Raw genomic sequence first — 22,238 nt, 5'->3', positions numbered from 1 at the left:
CTTTGATTTCAAAATATATTAAATCTACGGCTTTTCGATAATGTTCGAACAAACCAAGCTTCGAATTTCATTTTATATGAAATTCTGTTAGTTACGCGCGTTTAAGCACTGAATCTTGTAGATAAAGAGCCAGGGGTTGGAGACTTCAGGGACTTTTGGAGAACGGCCAGAATAATTTTCCAGGTGCACGATATTCAGTGAAATTGAAATTGTTTAAACGAGAGACATCGAATCGACCAATCTTGGAAATATTATTAAGCAGGGAATGAAATTGTCGTTAAATTTGTTGAGGAAAACTCGTAACTGTGTTTCCACGACAAAAGTAAACTCATAGATTTGTTCAGAGAAGCTGGCTAAAGTAACCAAAAGCTTATAATACCTTTTCTCGTTTCATTTGCTTATTTTATTCTATTAAAACTCCAACAAATTTATACTTAAACTCCAACTTTCTTTTCTAAATTATTAATAACGAGTTTCGTATCGATTCACATGTATGCGTTCCTTTATATATTTATATATTACTTTGTTCTCTTCTATATTTTTATTTCAGCTGTTTCTTCTGTACTTTTACTTTACTCTATATTTTCACTGCAATGTTCCCTGCATGCTCGATATTTTCATATCAATTGTCAGTCGAGCAATTAAACATGGAGAAACGTTTTTTTTACATAATTGTTTTTACATAAATGGATGTCACGAAATTCCTTTAAATTGTGTATTTTGTAAAATACAAAATTGGATTTTATTCCCTGCATAATCGATAAATATCTTCCGTACATGGAGCCTCTACGTAATCTCCAAGTAAACCCGTACAATAGAAAATTTACTCTGATATCGAAGACAAACAAACAAATGTTATTTTCATTAAAAAAAAAAGTAATCTTATATCGAGGAAACCAAACGAATATTAATATTTCAGTAGAAAATCTTATATCAGATGGCGTCAAAAACCAATTCTTGGCCAGCAAAACCAACTTTCCAAGCAAAGAATTGTAATTTCATATCGACAACGAACAAACACATACGCAATTTTAAGTATAGAAAATCTAATCTTACGTCGATAAACAAATAACAATTTTTGAAATTTAATCAAACAAACAAATGAACAAAGATTTCAAAAAATAGTGTTCCAAGCTATTTTTCAAATAGAATCCAAAGTTTCACCAAACTTTTTTCAAGCACACCGGAAGTTCAACGTATCGTGATTAGGTTCATACGTCCTCTTCGGCATCTCGTTATCGAAGTATCGTGCCACGAATCCCGAGGCCGGTTTTCTATGCAATCTGGCCAGGCCGCGAAACAATAGCCACGAGCGATCGTCGAAAGTTGCCGCGACCGAAGAACATAGCGGCCAGTAAATCTTGTTCCACTTCCGGGAAAGCTTTGCCGACTGTGAGCCGCGTGTTGGCCGTGCACGAGGCGTGAATACGGCCAGGCCGCAATCAAAACTTTCAACTAATGGCCCATGTTGGAAAGTACCGTTGAATAAGCGTTATTTTCCGCGTCGTTTCAAATATTTTTCATTATCGAGCTTATTCGTACGCCGTGATATCGATTACTGTGGATGGAAGGGGCAAATACAGATTCGTGAATTCTGTGAAGTATCGAAGTTTGTGAAATCTTTCTTCAATAGGAGAATTAAATTAGAATTCTATCAGATGGCATAAGTGGTCGACGAAAGAAAGTTCGAAATTGGTACGTTACAAGTATTGGGTTCGATAATAAATTCGTTCAGCTCGCGTCGGTGAGGTACACTGAGAAGAGCGTTATAAAACTATTTGAAGAATGTAAAGATATAGCTGTTTGAATTTTTTTACGCAAGACAAACGTATATTTATCGCTGTTAGCGTAGCACGTTAGGCGACTAGATTTTAAGGATATAGACTTTAGATTTAAATAATTTGGAATTGTAAACTTAATTGTTTTATCACGAACGATGGCCATATTGAAAAATCGCATGTTATGGATGGAGAAGACAAATAATTTTAATATGCATTTTTATAAAGAAATAAATTACTAGAGAAATTTTATATGAAAGACATAACGCTTTGTATATTATTTGAAGAAAACGTGAACGAGCTTACTACTCAACCTAAATAAATAACTTCCACACTGCTATTAAACAATTTTACCATGTCTCTGATAATCGCTTATTTTGGGATATTATACTCGTCGATTGCTCTTGTCAAATATAATTCCATTTCATGGTACATTGTCATATCGCTCATCTTCTCAACTTTCTTCTGACCGACACTGTATTTGTGGTTGTCAGATTTAAAATTGTTTCCAATATGCCCCGAAGAAACAAAGTTTAATTTAAAATGTTCACGCAACACCGAAACAAAACACAAGTATTAAGTTGTCGGAGAAGTTTCTTTCGTTTTATGAGGAAATAATAGACGCACGACGTTTTTTGTTTTATATTATTTTGTCGAATTACGTACGATCCATTTTGTTCTGTTGAGATAAACACCGCGACATTTCACAGACTTGGTTTCACGTTTGTACGAAGGTGCACTGTTGTAAAAAGCACGTTTGCGAAAGAAAGACACTTTCCGGACAACCTAATAGAATATCCGCGTAACGTAGGCGCAAATATCGCTTAATCTACGATTCTAATAAATCTACAATTAGAATAGAACAGAATATAAAAATATAAAAAATGTGCAAATAGAATATGAGGATAGTTTTCGAATTGTTAAAAATCAAATATACTAACTCTAGAATGCATAAATCTTCCGAATATTTATTATTATCAATCTGAATAATTATCAACTGTAAAGTTAAAGCAAGCAACTCTTTAAAATCATAAAGGTCAAACACGTTGGTCTTCGAGTTAGCTGAACTCGATTATCTTCGTGACCCTTCACTTTGTAGACCCCAATTACGATGATCGATGGTCTCGTAGAATTCAATTACATCGTCCCACAAATTACCAAAACTCGATTACGATAATCTCTTAATTCCTACATCTCGCTGAGTTTCCTCGCGTTTTGTCTCTTCTACGAAACCATCGACAATTTTTTAAACCTTATCTATAGAGCTACTACCAATACTTACTCTTGTAATATTATAACGTTCTTTTGATAAATTTGTTCACTACGCAAATCTATGAGTACGATACGAATATTTTAATTGGTTTAATCTATAAAATTAATTAAAAATAATAAAACACTGGCATTGTAAGAATTTAGTAATTTAACGATTACACAAAGCCACGATATAAATATTGTAATTGTTTGATCTATAACATTAATGAAAAATAATAAAATAATTATGACAATTTTCTAATTTAACGATTACACAAATCCCGATAGAAGTATCCTAATTTTTCAACCGTGATAGAGCTAATGGAAAATACTAAAATATTGAAATTACAAGAAATTGGCAGAATCTCGTTCATTGTCCATTTACTTTTCATTATATCTCGTAAAATCATGACAGTTCTTTTAAAGCGACGAAGGAACCAATGTCCGATCAGACTAATTGAAGTAACAGCTACGGATGGTTCGAGGGTGGCGATCGATTTACGAAGAAAAACTACACGGAAAATGAATATGTATTGGCCGGGTTTACGATTCGAAAGCGTTTCCTGGGCGACTTCACCGATCGTCCGTTTCAGCTTCAACAGGTAACCAAGCCCGGTGGTTCGATCGGCCGAGAATAATTCAACGTGCGGACATTTTTAGCGCCATCGGCGAATTGGAGCAACCAGTCCACTTCGTGGGATGCCTTGTTCTCACGAAACGATCTCGTATCTATGAAATACATCTACGTGGAAATGTCACAGTGATAAAAGTAATTTATAGGAATCTTTTTTATCAGCAACGGTAAGTGAATTTGTGCTTGGAAAAGAAGTCTCTGTGATATAATGAAGCGAAAAACAAGACGATTGAAATGAAACATCGAAGGATCCTAAGGAAACATCCGAAACGAACGCCGATGAATCTGTCGATCTGCGTCATAGATTTTAACGCAGCCTCTTCTAATTATTTTTTCGTGGTGTGCATATTGCGATAAATGCTATTGCCATAAGTGCAAATTACGTATAACGAGAAATGTAATAAAAACAGGCGGCCTGAGAAGAATTAAATAGATTTAAAAAAATGGCGAAAACGTTTCCGCGTGTATACCGATATGAACCGCGAGGAGGTTGTCTGCTGCATATTGTATTTACGTGAATGAATTCGGCGAAAATTATTTGCCACCAGCGTGATCGACTGGGAAATAAAATATTGGCTTGCCAACTAAGTAATTGCGGATTTTGTCATTACCACCTAATCAGTTAGTTGCCAACCCTATATATCTAGCTCAGACAACGTAACACGCGTTGTGTCTTGTGATCTGTTACTTCGTTCACAATATGTCCAATGTGTAAAAAATTAAAATTGACTTTTCCGTGGAAGCTGCTTCAATTAACAATCATGCAATTTATATCCATTTTATATCATCGCCAATGAATCTGAATCGCCATGATAAGAACCATATCGTGGACGATATTTTACTTTTTCAAAGTCGTTGGGGTCTGACCGTTAGGACCCGTTACATAGTTCATAATAAATTGTGTAAAAAATTAAAATTTACTTCTTCATAGAAGCTGCTTCAATTAACAACGTTCCAATTTTTATCCATTTTATATCGTCGCCAATAAATCTGAATCCCAACGATAAGAATCATATCGTGGACGATATTTTACTTTTCCAAGGTCGTTGGGATCTGACCGTCCGTTTTTATTGCCTTTCTTGTTACATGCACGTCGTAACAAAGTTATTAAAAAAGGTCTCGTTAAAACCCACAAGGTCCAGACCGATAAAGTTGACCCAAACGCTACAGTGTGTCGAGCATATGGGATGAAATTCATAACATGTAAACTAATCAATTTTCGACCTAAGACCCTTAACATCATTTTAAAGAGAATGTAAAGATGCGTCGATTGATACATCGAAAGAGGTACAATTTCATTTTAAAAGAAGAGGTGATATTTATTTTTCGTTTAATAAGAATTTTTCGGTCAATTTTTCTTACTGCAATTTGATCTCAAATGAATAAGTTTCGTTTGAAAGATTTGCTTACTAGTTTAGCGAAAACGCTTTAAAAATAGTAGCCATCATTTCGATTGTCTGGGTTTCAGGCAAAAAGATCATAAATTTGCATCTGTATAATTTACGAAGTTTCTTATAGTTTTTTTCAACTAGTCACGTGTTATTGTCTTTTTTTAAATGTAAAAATATGTAAAAATATTTATGTAAATATGAAGACTGTGCTAAAGGTCTGAACAATGACTTGCACCGCGATGCGGTAAATGGATTGACAATGATTTTCACTATTCTCTCTGGTTTGGCCAGCTAAATTTTGATATTAATATATAATGTTTAACGTGTCCTTGATTAGTATTCGAAAAATCACGGACGTACTTGCTGGTACTTTCCTAAAAACTCAATTCGAACTTGATAAACGTTTAACATAAAAATTACGACGAATAGTTAATTTCGTAAAAAAATTACTCGCCAGTATGAAAGATAGTATAATATTAAACGTAACTTGTAAAAATCAAATTAAACGCATAAAAAATCGGCGAATGGCGACGCGTTCAAAAAAAGGGGCCGAAAATTCCAATAAATTTCAAGCGTCGCTTTCTATAACAAAATTGGTAAAAAATTTAACAAACATTATGAGTAGATTATGATCCAGATTCATTTCTTTATACACAAAAATATAAAAAGTTATTCGTAAACTTCATTTTTTTTTTTTTTTTACTTTTGTCCATCGCTCGACACACTATGAAGCGTCTTAAATGTCACTTCGTGTTATTTAACTATCTTCAGTGGATACTCGATCTAAAAGTTATTCGATCCACGAATCGACGTAATTAGAACAAAACGTTTTAATCGAAGAGCCTTCGATCAACTCTCTCTCTCTCTCTCTCTCTCTCTCGCTCTCTCTCTCCCTCTCTCGAGGATATTCTACAGGGAAAGAAGACATCTGTTTCGAGGTAAAACGAGAAATACGAGCTGCTGGTATCTCGTTTAATCGACGCAAATATTTTCCATCGATTTCATGTTGTTTGCCCAACGGCAGCAAGAAACGAAAGAGGTGGTGGAGAGGCCGGGCGGTCATTGGTCCGACAAAACCAACGAACGCGATAGGAAAACAAAGGGGCTTGAAACGGTCGACAAGAACGAACAGATTAATTAATCGCGCAATCACGTAATTAATCCAAAAACGCCACAATGCCTTACAATATACCGAAGAAGAGCAGTCGATGGAACTGACGTTTTCGACTTGTTTCTCTTGAGGCAAGTTCGTAGAATGAAAAAGAAATAGAGTACAATTTGCTTCGTCGTGAAGTAATGTAAAGTCTTCAGGGCAATTAGGTAGATTGTGTAGAACTAATTCGAAAATTAAATGAAAATTTTTCCTGTTTTATTCAACTGTGTTACCAGATGTCGTTCGGATGAAGTTTCGAAACGCTGGCCGACCGGAGATCATTTTTAAGTGCAGGCGTTTCTGATGAATTTATTTTTGAACATCAGGTAGATCTTAATAGCGTAGAAATGGCATTTGATAAGAAATTCGATTTCTCTTAGTTCTATAGTTTATAATCATGATTTTCTAATAAGAGAAATTAAATCTTTAAAAATATGTCAATTCTATTCCCTTGACAATCGATTAAGCTTGTTAATGGAATGTTATAATCAATAAAAACTTTATTCTCTCGATACTCGATTAAATAAATAAAATGTAAATTGCTCGGAAATTTAAATTCCATCCTATTGCGATCTATTATTCTATTCGATCTGTAAACCTGTTTAATCTATTTTAATCCGTAAATTCTATTAAAATCAGTCATTTAAACAAATATCGCAGAAAGATAAAATTAATCGAATGCACACGAATGGCGCGTGCAATTCCAACCCTGTGTCATTCATCTGCAAAAGAATCAGCGTTCATTCGACTTCGTAAACTCGCCATTCCCGTCTCACACCGCCACGTCGAGGTGACATAATGAGCGTGCCGTCTCGCTGACGAAGCAGGAATATCGAAAGCCATCGATTGGGTCGCTCCATCGATTCAAACCCTGCTTTTCTCAAACTTACTCGCTTTCCCATTGCTGAATTTTCCACTGTAAATCAAGCACCTCGCCTCGTCGACTGTTATTCCCCGAGGGTAACTCGACGTCGAAATAAAAGCCGCCATTTTATCAGGGAAGAAGAGGAAAAAATAGTCGGCAAACAATTCCTCGAGAAGCGTTCGTTCGCGATAATAATCATCCCCGTGGCGAAGTCGCCGCCGGAAACAGCAGTAATATTCAGACCGCATTGTCCGAAAGTTCGAGTGCCGCGAGAAATTCTTCGCCTGCCAGATATTTCCCGGTTTCCACCGGTGCAGAATGTTCGATTTTCGATTTTCGCGGCGGAAGCTTCGAACCAGCGAGAACGATGTTCCGCATGGAACTGCGTTCGTGTATCGAGTTTGCGGTTCCTGAAACCATACACGAGGTTCATGGGCGATCTAAATGATTGTTGCCTGTAGCGAGTGAATGAATTTTGGTACCTGGTGCGGTGGTTAAATGTTACAACTTTCCAATTACGATCGACCAAATTGTATCTGCTGAAATTTCAGAAGAACGTAGATTTTTAATTGTTTGCGTTTAGATCCTTTACATTGAAATAGAAATTTTAGTAAATCCAGTGATCTTCCTAATCTTCCGAAATTTCAGGAAAATTTCGATTTTTCATTCTTCGCATTTGGAAATTGCGTGTTTGAATTCAGTTTTTCAAGTCTAAATTAACGCGCTAAGATGAGAATCGATATTTCAGCAAAATTTACTTCTAATTATTAATCGAACAAAATTCTGTCGGCAAAGGGAAATTTTTGTGGTTCTATTAAAATATCAATTACGGAATCGTAGACACGTGTAACGCTGAGATATTTCCTGCTTTCCACCGGTGCAAAATGTTCGATTTTCGATCGTCGCGGCGAAACCTCTAAACTGGTGAGAACCATGTTTCGTATCGAACTGCGTCTGCGGTTCATGGAATGGTAGAAGATCCACGGAAGGATGAAATGACTATTCTTTTTTAGATAGCGAGTTAATTGAATTTTTGTGGCTTCTGTGGTGGTCACAGTTCTACCTTTGAATGTATAGTTAGTGAAAAGTGGAGATACGAGGATGCAATATGAATTTACATGTACGCAGTGTTTATGTAATGTAAGACATTTATGTAATGCAAGAGATATACTGAGCAATATAGTTGTTGAAAAATAAAGAATGTGAGGATGAAAAAGTTTTCAATTAATAATAACGTTTAAACAACACAGGTAAAGGTTAAATAAATGTAGAAATAAATAATAAAAATTTCTCTGACTTGTTCCTTAGATAATATAGATATTAAAAAACAAGTTGCATGTAAAGGTTGGATGAATTTTAAATGTGTAACAATCGTAAATAAAACCCTTTTCATAAAGATGATCTTCTTACAAACTTACAATCATTTTGTAGATGTAACTCGAAACTTGTCGTTTTTACTCCCGTCATTTTATGTTTTAGGACAATTTCTTTCATTTGTTACTTTTATTCTCTATTAAGTTCAAAAGAAATTTTTTCCTTGGTTTTCTAATTATACTTAATTGTACCTATGATCGTTACACCGAAGTAAAATATTCGCTGTGTGTTCCATCCGAGACAACCAAGGAACCACGCGAGGTATTCATCGGTGAAATTTACAGTACGAAAGAGAGCTACTTTTGAGTTGGAATCTTAAGATTTATCAAGGGGACGTGAGCAATTGCATTTGAGATTTTTAGTTTGTTTCGCACTCAATAGCCTGGAACGTGTTATGAGCTTTGTATCTTCGAAAGGTACTTTAAAACCAGGAGAAGGAGCTGTCGATTGAAAAACTAACTTTTAACAATAACCAATCGCCAGCACATGTTCTGTACAAACTTAAGAGCTCAGATACTCCGAATATTATTATAATACATATTCTAGCTTTTTATCGGTATACATATTTTTATCAGATATGGCTTTCCATTAGAGCACATCTTCGAGCCTTCAATCAGTTTAGACATATTCTGACATTCAATCAGTATACATATTCTAACAGTCTGTCAACACAGACGTCATAGTATACTTTTTATTTGGTGTACGTTTTAACACATGTTTTTCATGCGTTTAAAACTACCGCGTTTAAAAGAACGCAAACTTCAGTTTCTCTCAGCCAATCTCTCCCGTGGCCTGATAACCATAGTTATGTCAGCACGTAACATTCGCGTGCGAGTCGATGATCCATCGGAGACAGACGCGTCCGTGCACTTTAATCATCAAACGAGTCGCTCATGTCGTGCAACTCGATAAATTGAAAAGTCGAAAAAAGTGATATTTTTGTTATTTGTTTTAATAATAAATAAATTCGTGGAAGTTATATACAATCAGCTGTCGCGCCTTCAATTTTTGTTTTAAAAATTCTATTCTAATCGCGGATACAAGTAAAAAGATCGACAAATTTCCGAGAAATGGAGTTGATCGGTTTGGCTTCTGAAAAGTCAAGTGATAGTCAGATGTGTTAAAAATGGGATTCAAACGTTACACGAACGAAATTTCATATGCGGCAATCTCGCATTTCCGAGAAATTTCAAGGTACGAAAACGCGTAGAATGCTCATGATACGAGAAAATATATAAAATATTCAGCGCCTGTTACTTTTAACGATACTCAATGGATGAAACAAATTTCCATCAAAGTCCTACTCCTGCGATCGTATTCCTCAAGATACTGTTCGGCTTTGGAGTGGCCGTCAGTTTATGACTCGGACAACACATCTCTGTTTTTTGGGAAGTCCGAATTGCCTATCTCCCCAAGCTGTAAACCTTACGATGCTGACATCATTAAGAAGCTAAAAAACACCCTAAATGCCGATGGGTCAGGGCAAAGGTAAACAATACCAAGGTGGCAATACCAGAGAGTACAATTAGACCAGAGAAAACCCAGAGACGGAAAGTCAGGATGTAAGGACGAGACGGAGCTTCTGATGAGGGTAGCAACAACATCCCACCACAATCTTCATCAGAGCGTCGTACTGTTCGTATTCAATCTCAACCAGACCGTACAATCGTCCGCATCAGAACGTCAAACTCTACGTGTATACTAAAAAGTGCAAATAAAAAATTTGCATTTTGAATGCACGTTAAATGGCCAAACCGTACTAATACTCGATATATTTAATTTACCTCCACTTTGAGCGTTAATCTCATTCAAGGTTCGCTATATCAAACGATCGGTTGAATCTGACCGATCGCCATTTAATTGAGAAGTCGCAGCAGATACGAATTTGCATAAAAATTCGCAGTCTACTAATCAAGATTGCAGAGCATAGTGCGAATGAGATGTTTAAAGAATAAGGATTCGAGGGTGGGAAATAAGGACAAGTAACTTCTTCCGAGCAAAGTGTCTGCATGTATCTACGGACGAGTGAATCCTCTTAAGCGCGCAGCGAGGAAAGTTGAGAGTAGAGGAAAGAAAGTTGCGGAAAAAGAGTCCGATGGGAGACAGACTCGCCTGTCATGGACCTGTGAAAGAGGTTTAATGAGTGCATTCAGAATACTCGTTTCTCTGCTTCTACTCTTATCCCCGTTTATTTAATACGATACAGCCTACACGAGTTTCCAGAACTGTCGTTCGAGATAACAAAGCACCGACGAGAGATTCTTCACTCGTAAATCATCTGTAATCCTCCGTTGCAGCGCTATTACGCCTCTCGTCACATTTCTGTCCTTCGTTCTCGATATGCAGGTCGATAGTACTGGATCGCCAAGATCCTGAGGTCCTTGGAATTTGATTACAAAGTGTCGTTACATTCGACGATATACAATTGTCGCTGGAATTTCTACTTTCTTCCAAACTTATTCGTTTGGTTTAGTGGTATCTATTTCTTATTCTTTTTTTTTTTTTTTTTTTTGTTAATTATTTAATTTGTACTTTACAATTTGTCTTGTGCTGGACATTCGGTAAATTTTTCTAGCTTCTTATTCTTTCCATGGAAAATTATATTCACGAATTAGTCACATACATTTAGTATATTCTACGTTGTAATTTATTTTGGAATAAATATTATTCCAAACGAATGTATACTCGTACGTCACTGTTGAAAAGTACGAGGAAATTTGTCTGACTATAACAAATGTCTAGAGAAATTTACAAGACCATTCGTCATGAATTTCATTAGATTTTGTACATTTTTATATTTACAATGAATAATTCGTTAAATAAATAGTAATTATATATTTCTTTCATCGTTTACAATTTTCGCATCTTTCAACATACGAAAACGATACGTTTCGAATAAGTTTCGAAACAACGTAAAAATCCCACTAACAATTCTACTTTATTTAAACCGATTATTCCAAACACGTTATAACACCATAATTCATATCGCCGGATTGTTTTTCCTCGTTTTATGACACTTGCAAAGTCGTATCGCTATCGGAAGACTTTCTCCAATCGCGGTTTCGATCGTTCTCCCTTTTACTTTTCCATTTCAACTGGAAGCCGCAAGGAACTCGAAATCAGCAGGTAGAAAAGTTACGAGGACGGCGACTTTTTAATAGAAAACTCGGAGGAAGAGTCGAAGGAGTAATCTTATCGGAATTATCACCGTGATATTTCACGTTCCAAGCGACTATGGCCGTTCATTGACGAAACTTTGCTGTTCGTCGGTCGATTTAATGGCCTGCGAGCTTTCGTTCCGAAATTCACGAAGACAGACGATCCGCTTCGATGATCGGATTCAACATTTTGTGTACTTACCTCTCAAACGCTTCTCTCTGTAATCTTATTAAATGCTGTTGCGGTACTTTTGGAAAGTACATCGGATTTTGTATCTATCGAATAAAGGAACGTAAGGAATATAAAAATGTCATTTTATCGAAAAAACAGAATTTTTAATTTCAGATTTATTGGAAATTTTCATCGTAGACGAAGCGTGTAACAGAGTGTAAGCGAATTTTTGTTGCTTTAATTGCTTGTTAAGTTATTAGATTTTACATTTTCATTATTTTGTTATTTGTATGTATTGGCTTGGCAACTAAGTGATTGCGGATTTTGTTATTATGTGGTATTCATAAAATCCGCAATCACTTAGTTGCCAACCCAATTGAATGATTCTATAGTACTGGTTTTATTGATCTTCGCTGGAACTTTACGAAGCTTCAATTCAAATTGTATCAATACCAAGATTTTTATTCTTCTATTCAGTGTTGCACGTGATTTTGTTTCGATGATTTTTAACTTGCAATTGTCATTTATACAATTCGTAACATTATTCAAATTCGAAGAGGTCATAAAGTAGCACAGAGCGGTAAATCTGTTCCAGGAGAAGCTTCTTAGAAGATTGCGAACACAGGTGGAAAACAGATTCTCGAATAACTTCCTGAGTTCTATATTTTTAAGTGATATATGTAGGGACATAATGCTATTACGTGTCCTTAATTTCAGGGGCGGCGGGCTGAAATTCAGTAATCCGGCTCTAAGCACCAGAGCTGGCACCAGATGCGTTCTCGGATTTGCACCTGCCTGTACATTTCGATAAAAAATGTCTGCTTTCAGTTCGCATCTAATTTCGAATTAATTTCAGTGAAATATCGATTTTAATCAGGTTTGCTCGTTTTACGTTAATTTCGATAAAAAGATTCTAAATCTAATTAATTCCAGAATTTGTGAACACTGAACGAAGCTAACCGATTTAGTAAAATTTGATTTTTATTGCGTCGATTTCAGTTTTAAAGGTTTAAATTAAAGGATTTAAATATAAGAAATTTAAGGATCGAAATTTCCGTGAAATTTCCACAAATTAGAAAGATCGCTGGATTTAATCAAATCTCCACTTTACTACGTTCGTTCTAATCTTAAAATTTTAATCCAAAGTAGTAAAAATTAACGTACAAAATTTAGGAGTCTAACTTCCGAAAATCTAAATTTCTAGAGATAAGAAAATTTATAAAGTCGATTTCAAGGCTTCTAAAGGTGTCGTTTATGCTTTCTACGCTACTCCATATTATTTTGATTGAAATTCGTTTGCGTATCGGCGTTACATCCAACGTTTTATCACTTAAAGAACTTCAATGACGATGTGTTTGAGTTCGATAAGCACGCTCTCGTGTTTTCCGCTCTATTAACCGGTCGTTTTTGAAAAATCTTGTAACAGATTCGACAACCCTGTTCATGGGATTAAACGAAGGGAAACTCGGTGTACGTGACCGATCCACCTTTCCTTGGCTGATTGATTAAAATCTCGAGATTAGACACTTGTCGATGTAAAGGGTTCAAGATCGATATACACCACGATATTCCTTTTGAAAATACCGTGGCCAGTTTCAAACTCTCACGCAACTTTTAATTGATAATTATTTAAAATTCTGGAGAATATAACATATATATATTTAAAAAAATATTATAGAATATTTATAATAAATAAAAATAAAAGTAATATAGAATATTTAAAAAACTGTGCGTTAAACAAAAATTTCTGTTTTAAATTCCAATTTTCAAACTTTCATGCAATCTTTAATTGTTACTTAACTATATACTGGAATTTTCATGGGCTTTTTCCTTACTTAGTAGCATAAAGGTTTGCTAGAAAATATCTTTAATATATCTTTCACCTCAATCCGATATGCAATAAGGAAAATACATCAGAAAGCTTTCAAATTTCATGCAACATCTAACTGTCGTTTACGTACCAATATGTTCGAGAATATTACAATTTTGCAGAGTATAGTAATTACGAAGAGTACTGGAATATTCGAGAATGCTCTAAATCTCAAGCATGTCCCGAGAATATTTTCATTTTTAAGAACGTTATTCTCACTTGTATTGTCCAAAGGATGACAAGAAGATGTTCCTAGAATTATTCCATTCGAGCCAGTAATTTTACTCGTGAAATTCTCACAGACGAAAACAAACACTTGAAATTCCATTTTACATGCGCTCCAAACGCTCCAAAGTGCCTGTAATTTCTCTTTTAATCTACTCATTATTAATTGCAACGAATCATTAATTACACGCAAGCGAACAGTTGCGTGTTCCGGATTCCAACAACGTGGTTCATCGAAATCGAATAATTACGAGCGAATCCGCGTGTTGTTATTCGTTGGACGCTAAGTGGAAGTTTTATCAGAGGCCGGTGGTTTCCTGTTAATGAAATCTTCGATTTACACGACCGTCCGAGCGTAAAGTGCGCGAATCGAAAATTATTGGAAGGCGATGCACGTGTTACGTCGATTTAACATGTTTGCACCGCGAAATACGTTTGTTAGTTGATGACTCAGGATGGTTCGGCCCCTCTTCCGGTCCCTTCTCCAACCTCACCTTTGCACGACTGGAGACGATGCTTTTTAACTTTGTTGGCTGGCAAACTTTCAAACAGAATGCGAATCGTGCGTCATTGGTGCAAACGTGCTGTTCATACGGCAAACAGTATGTGTTACTGCGGAAAGAATTTTACTAAGTGAAATTGTGGAGGAATTTTTTGAGGGTTTGAGGAATATTTTACTTGAAATGCAATTAACAGTATTTATTTAGTTATTCGTTTATTTATTTGTTGATAGGACGTGTACAAACCCAATTTACAGGATATGGCCGGTATAAGTTTCAAAAGTTCTTAACGTTCTTAAACTTAACAATAAGAAAAAGGGAGTTTTTAAAAGTTTATTCGATTTTGCTGCATTTTGAAGAAACAACAAAGTTCTAGTTCTTAAGCTTATTTGTTATTTATATTTATGCTTATTTATTTATGTTGTCGTGGATTTAATGAAGATACTGTTAAAAAGGCTGTTGAAACAGTGACCACTCCAATTGCAGTTAGACATCGCTCCGGTGATATTTGATACACTGCAGCTACGATTCAGTGTCACCTTCGTTAAAGAAGTGTAAATAAATACACATGAAAATGAAGAAGTTTCTGTTTCTTCTCTAAAATACAGCAAAAACGAGTAAATCCCTAAAAGACATTTTTTTTTTTAGTTTATCAGTCCTCTATATGTTCCCGAAATTTTGAAGTTTAAATTGGGACACCCTGTATATACGCAATTATATATATATCCATACGTATAGTGTAAAAGGCAAAGGACAAAAGATAAAAAGAAAAATCTAATCGATAATATTCCATATAAATGAAGATTACTTGAAACAATGAATAGAGCAACAGAAAAATTATTCGATTGATTGTTAAAAGTAAGAGGGTGTTTAATTGAATTATTTAGATGTTAAATCGTATAATTTTATGTTTAAATACTAATCTCTCAATGTAGTTCGATTTGTCAAAATAACATGCAATACCAACTATTTGTTGTTCACCTTCTTACGTATACAAGAGGACTAATAATTCTAAATGTTCTGATAAAAAAGAAGAAATATAAGAATTGCATGAAAGAAGTGCTCAGTCTTATCTTTCTCCTTATTAATATTAGAACTAATGAACTATACGAATAAGTAGAACTGCGCGAGACGATAGCGAAGGCGATGAAAATAATTAGTTGGTCAGGAAATAGGAGCAAACAATGTATTACGATACCGCAAAGTACAGAGAAAAGTGTAACATTGTAAAAAGCTCCTGAGCTGTACATGTAACTTCTATTAACTAAATAAATACCAGAACTATCAGCAATTAAAATATGAAATTTGTACGAACGGAATTAAGTAGCGAAGGATGAAACAAGAAATAGAGGAAACCTGAAGAAAAGTAAACATTTCTAAATCTAACAATAAACTAAATGTATTCTATAAAAAAAAATCGTTGTAAAATATTCGTATACTATAAGAAGCCGACCAAGCAAGAAATATGTGACTGACAGAGGAGAAATAGGAAAACCTTTAAAAAGGATAAAAAAAAAATCGTAAACCTAATAATAAACTCGATGAAACCTATGCTTCCACCAGGAATTCAAAAGCAAATCCTAGTTCAAAATCCCTCGAGATGAACAGCCATTCGATTCTCCGACCTCGATCAATTTGATCGTAGAAGAAAAATTCAAAAATTCCAAGATGCTCGACAGTGTTGCAAGCACAAAGAACAGAAGCGAAGGAAGGACCGGGCTTCTTGCATTATTCATCAAGCGGACTCGAACGTGCTCCCTTTGTTCACGGCGTGCCTCCGTTAAAGTCCTATCCCGCCATTTTTCTTTCAACGAACCGTGGAACCCGAACGGCCATAACTTGAACAATAATTTTCGTTGGTATTAAACCGGCGCGGACTCCGCGACGTGTCCCTATCGATTTCTAGTTAGACGGTGAGATATGACACTCTGCCTGATAACGGTGATAAGCGAGTGGCCTCGATGAAGTTGGAAAGTTAATGAGCATCCCTGCGACCCCGTCTTTGTTCAGCACCTATTTTCGACGGTTGCACGGCTGCATACCTTGAATTATAGTAGCTAAAAATGCCACTGGCACATACCTTTATCTTCCATTGAAGCACTTTTCTTTAGCATATTCTATATATCAGTTTAAATATAATAGTATCGAATTTTTGCAGTGATGCGAAAACACTATTAAATGATGTGAAACTTCGTATACTTGTACTTGGACCTAATTAATTGGCACATATGTGTTGCAATAGGTACAATGATATGCAAATCATTTTTGTAGTAACTGTATATAATTTAATCTAACTTACTGTCGATATGCATAGCGACGTATGATGCTTTCTTCATCGGTGTATATCTTCAGGTACAAGTTCCAAACTTTACCGATGTAATCGTGATAATCGAGACTTATTGCTAGAGTGCAGAGTTTTATGTATTTACAGAAGCCTCGAGAGTGCAAAATTGCATTTGCAACTGCAGAATACGCATAATACGAACATATGAAAAGCCACTTTTCTATTCAAACTTATATACTTAACGTGCGTTTGCACTCCCATAGCGAAGCTCGTCGAACTAATCCCGCAAGAATCTTTCCATTTATGTACCAATGTAATCTTCCTTCGAGAAACAAAATAAAAATCCACCTACGGCTTTAATAAAAGCCACCTAACTACAAAACGAAATCACAAACTTCCTCCGTTCCCCTATTTCCCTTAAGACATTCTGATTCAACAGCGAATGCTAGGAAACAAGCTAAAAGTCAACTTCTAACATGTTCCTACGAGTGTCACCTAACTGCATCGTGAAATTTAACGTTATCTCAACTTCACTGGCATCCATAGGATTCGCAAGCTTCGTCGAAACGTTAAGTCCTTACTACGGTTAATTAAGAAGCCGACGGCCTGACCCAGACGGTTAATTCGAGTAATTAAGAACGGTCCAAGCTCGTTCGTGTTACGCTCTCCTTATTAATTAAAAAGGCTCGCGAGCAGCTGTATCTCCTCATCGTGGCAATTCCTCTCGGTTATTTCGCACGGCGATCGTTCCGCCAAGTGGGCAAACAGCGTGCTGTAACGTCGAGGAGGATCATGGCAGGACAACAGGGACCATTTGGAATTTTATTGTTCGATGTCCGCCCCTTCTATTCGCCCGACAGAATGGGGGTTGCTGTTTCGGAGATTTCTTGGTATTTCGTGTCTAATAGCGCTGAAATCGACGACTCATGGATTTTTATTATAGCGATGAACCGATATTATTAAATCGTCCAGGATCATATAGTTGTTGGTTAATAGACTGCCGATATTTATGCAAATATTTATGCATATTTTTACGAAGATAATTAAAAAAGTGGAATCGATATTGCGTGTTAAATATTACAATGAATACTATGCTTTGGTATTTGATATATTTTTACGTGTTATATATATGTCGGAGATGAAAGGACACCGAAGCCTTCTCTTTGGAACTTTGGAAAAATCCCTTACATTATAATCTAGATTCTAATCACAGCCGTAATTAAGCAATTGTCGTCATTCGATCCGATTGTATTTGTTCGAGATTTGTGATATTGAGCTTAGGCTCGAGGCGACAACCTTCGAGACTAGCATCCTTCTCTAACCACCAACATGGAAATTGACCAATTAACAGCAACGTCAATTTCCCTCACTTTCCGAACGAAGGCTTTTCTTGACGAATCCGATGATCTGGTGTCCTTAGACACACCCCATCATAGTTTTCCTCTGCAGCATCATCGTGACGGAAAGTCATTCTCTCGTGAGCTCTCATTAGCGAGTTACATAGCGTCTTTACGCTCGGTGAATATTTTGCGTTTTAACAAAGAGCTAGTTTAGTAATACCTGTACCGTAAACAAGTAGATCGAGTCCGACTTAGACTTTGGAAGAAAGTACATTTGTTATCCCGTTGACCGCGAATTCGTTATCCAACCTAAGACCATTGTCATTAGTGTCTAATCACCGTGGTTACCTGTCAATTCTGCAATAACCACACTTGTACTAATAATCATATTTGTACTAGTAAATATCTTCTCTATTGCATAACAACAATGTCTAATCCAAATGAAGATTCGTTACACGCCCTTAACCCTAATCATAATGTGAATCCGACTTGTATATACATTCCGTGCATTTATATAGGAAATTAAAAAGTGCAAGATTGCACAGGATGTAGATAATACAATATAGAAGAAATATGTAAAATATCTGGTAAGTGGAACAATTTTGTACCCAGCTCCTATCTTTTTAATTATATTGGGAAAAATATGAATTCGCATAAAAGTCCGTAGCCTGGTTATTATTTATTAATATAATCGCCCTACGATTTATTTCAAAGCAAACGTGGCTGTTTGGATTATTTAATTTTACAATGAGCTAGCAATTAACGCTTGACGAATGTTCACTGCCTTATGAATTTTTATTGATGATTTCTATTCTTACGATTAATAACCATCGAAACGGTATTAATTGTTAGTCGATTCTTTGTCCTACGATTTATTTTAAAACACACGTGCCTGTTCAGATTATTTAATTTTATAATACTACGTCGATCGATAACTGACGCACTTTTCTTTCGCTTAATCGCGAATAGCAGGCAACGTGTTGAGCTAACAAAGCTCCAAGTAACATGTCGTTAATCCTTCTAAAACCAAATATTTGTCCATTGAAAGGAGTTCTCTTCGTCATCTTAAAATCTCGTTACCTCAACGATACAATAAACCTTTGCCGTAACTAGAAGCTCTCAACAGTTGATATATTATCTTATGGAAAAATCAAAAATTTCCCAAGAAAGCATTGTTCGGTAATAAGAACTCGAGTCGATGGAAAAGCATGGTTTCCAGGAAATAGAAGAGCAACGTTTGTCCTTCCTGATAAATACACTGGAGAGAAGAACTCCAGCAAGCAGTCCACGTGTTTGGCCTTTTCCAAGTAACCATCGAATTAACGTTTCAGCGTGGGTTGGCGCATTGAGCACTGCGGTCTCCCGTGGATCGGCACCCTTGGTCGTTGGCGCGTGTCGCCGTGGAAGTACAAGGCTTACAGCGGTGATCGGCGGTCTCGTGCTGGCATTGGCCTCGCTCTTCACCTCGTTCGCCGCAGAATTGCACCAGGTCCTCCTCAGGTGAGTGACAAACTGCCTCGTTCTTTCAAAGATACAAGATGCAAGATTCAAAGTTCGTATTCGTCCAATCTACTTAAGAAACACGTTGCTATCGGAATAAGACAAGCTTGGACAGATGTTTTGCGTTAGGTTATTTATAGATTGCATAATATCGTAAATAAGCTGCGTATATTCAGAGCCAAGAAATAAATCAGATAAGAGGAATAAACGATACTTTGAAAAAATTCTGAAATTGATTTTTAAGCTTTATAATTTTCTGCAATTTTGTAATTATTTCTTTCAACTGTTTAAGTTGCTTAAAGTAGATTTTCCAAATCAATAAGTCACAATTCAAAATCAAAGTTAGGAATTTCCTTGTTGCTTCTGAATTTTCAAAACTTGACAGTAAACAATACAGAAAACAATAGTAAGATATTTATGGAATATTGTTAAAGAATTAAGAAACGGAATATAACATTTGAAAATGATCAAATACATTCATTGCTGGTTGAATTATTTATACCTCTGTCATTTGTTTTCATATTAAATTTACATAAAGTATGTGTTTTATATTATGTGAATTATTTCTATATTACTGTGTTGGTGAAAACTACAATGCTTCCTTGAAACAAAAATTCAGATGATCTTTAGACTTTGGAAACGATTGAATTAATTCAAACTATTATACTTGTTAATTCCAATAGCATTTGAAACGACTTTCTTCGTCGTAAACAGGAGATAATCATGAAAAATGACGATTATTTTATGTCCTCGTTCTACTTCAAAGAATTTTTTGAAACGTACATTTAATTAAAAACTTTTTGCCGAGTCTCAAAGATAATTAATTCGCGGATCTCCGGTTTTTATTTTCTTTTTTCTCTGTATTCCGCTTTAACTTTTAAAGTTCATGCGATTCCAGCTACTTGAACTTCCACTGAGAACCATCCAAGAGTTACTACGCACTCTTGTAAAGAATTAATAATTCAGTGGAAACGCAACAAACGCTCGCGATATCTCGCTTTAAGTCGCTGGAGAACACAACCACGTTCTCATACTAACTCTCACCAACTCTCTTTCAAATAATCAGAAACTCTGAAACGCATATCACGAATTTACTCATATTTTATTTAATCTTCTTATATTAAGCTTAAAAGCTATCATTAGATTGCCGACTTTTATGCATTTGTGGGAAACTTAAAAGTGTAAACATTCATAGAAAGCTCATGACACATCGTCTAAGTCACACAATATATAAAACACCTCAAAGTATAGTGCTTTTTATAAAATTCGATACGTAATAAAACAATCTTTTACTTACAATTATGTTCATAAAGATATATATTTGTATAAATATTCGCAGTCTGATTATCATCAAACAAAATCATGTTTGTATTTTTAATATTATTTATTTTGTTTATGATATTGTTAGTGAAATTTCTTCCAAGTACATATTTTTTATTTGTCTTACAGATTAATAAAATCAAGTAAATGTAATGTTTTATTTTTATTTTTATTATTATTCAGTATTAGGTGAAAAGTAGAAAAGTTACTATTTTTAATGATAACGTACAACGTCATGATAGTGTCATCAGAGGATGATTACATGAAGCCGAAATCCGTAAGAAACTCATGATTCCTTCTAAAGATTAATTCAAATGATTTCAATTTTATACAACATTTCCTCGAATCCTTAAACCATTCGCGTTTCCTCATATTCTGACGAATTAATTCACGTTTCCTCGAATTCTGGCAAATTTGTTCCAATTTTCTTAGTAATTCCTTCTGAGTTAATTCGTATTTCCTGGAATCGTATTTCGCTGATTACGAAATTCCCGTTTTCCACGATTCTGTGCGAATTACGTAGTGCGGCATAACGAACAATTAATTTACCTTTCTTTCCAGTTTTAATAAATCAGTAACTTAACGAAAAATTAATGTACGTTTTGTCCAATTTTAACAAGTTTTTATTTTGCTGAAACGTTGTGCGATTTTCTTTTGAAGAGCGATGAAGACACAGGTTTTGTTTAATGTTTGAAGCGAAAGTAAAGGAGATTAAAATTGTGACATATTTTTTTCCTTGTACGAAAAGCAAAACTGAGCTTTTCCAGGAAGTGAAAAATGATAGGGGATAGGCGGAAACTAGCAAGGTTGGACCTGTGGCTCCCTTGAGATACGACCCTTCGATGCCCGAATCGAAGACGATCAGTCTTCGTTGAAAGCTTAGATCCTGAACTCTGCAGGAAAAGAAAAAATTAACAGGATTTGTTCGAAGAAATATATGGAACATATAGCGTTAACAAATGATGCAACGTGATTAAAGCAGAAAGCGGAAATGTGAAAGTTTTGATAGATGGTTCTCTTTGATCGTGTAAAATTTTTATTCAATGAAATATCAATTTTTTTCAAGAAATATCAAAAATCAACTTTGTACCGTTTGTATGATCTAGCATTTTGTGTTGTATTAAAAACTAATTTATTTTTTATTGTTATTGGAATAGTTATTGGAATAAAGAAAAGATTTCTCGAGATTTAGTTTCCATTTTTTATTTTGTTTTCCTTCAATAGTATTAATTTGCCTTGAAAATAGCATAAAGAGACAGTGGCATTCGCTCTAACACAAATTTAAATCGTATTAAAAAATTCCTTTATTTTTATTAATTGAATACAAATTTTAATTAATTAATTAATCTAGTTGAATTTAAAATTCCTTCGACCCTTGAAAGAAATCGGACAAACAGCGTTACGAAATTACTAACACCTCAAA

At 35.3% G+C, this 22,238-nt stretch overlaps 1 protein-coding gene across 1 annotated transcript in view; it reads left to right on the top strand.

Annotated features, from left to right (window-relative positions):
• The window catches only part of LOC117212539 (monocarboxylate transporter 10-like), a 101,184-nt gene that overhangs the window by 53,464 nt on the left and 25,482 nt on the right, over positions 1–22,238 (top strand). The window contains exon 5 of the mRNA XM_033457430.1: positions 19,327–19,495. Within this exon, the coding sequence (XP_033313321.1) occupies positions 19,327–19,495 (169 nt within the window). The remainder of the gene's footprint in view (positions 1–19,326; positions 19,496–22,238) is intronic.

Source organism: Bombus bifarius, unplaced genomic scaffold (genome assembly GCF_011952205.1).
Source record: "Bombus bifarius isolate JDL3187 unplaced genomic scaffold, Bbif_JDL3187 scf7180000008321, whole genome shotgun sequence".
In the NCBI taxonomy this organism is placed as follows: Eukaryota; Metazoa; Arthropoda; class Insecta; order Hymenoptera; family Apidae; genus Bombus; species Bombus bifarius.
Note: the sequence above shows the minus strand (reverse complement) of the source record. Positions and strands in the feature narration are given on the sequence as shown.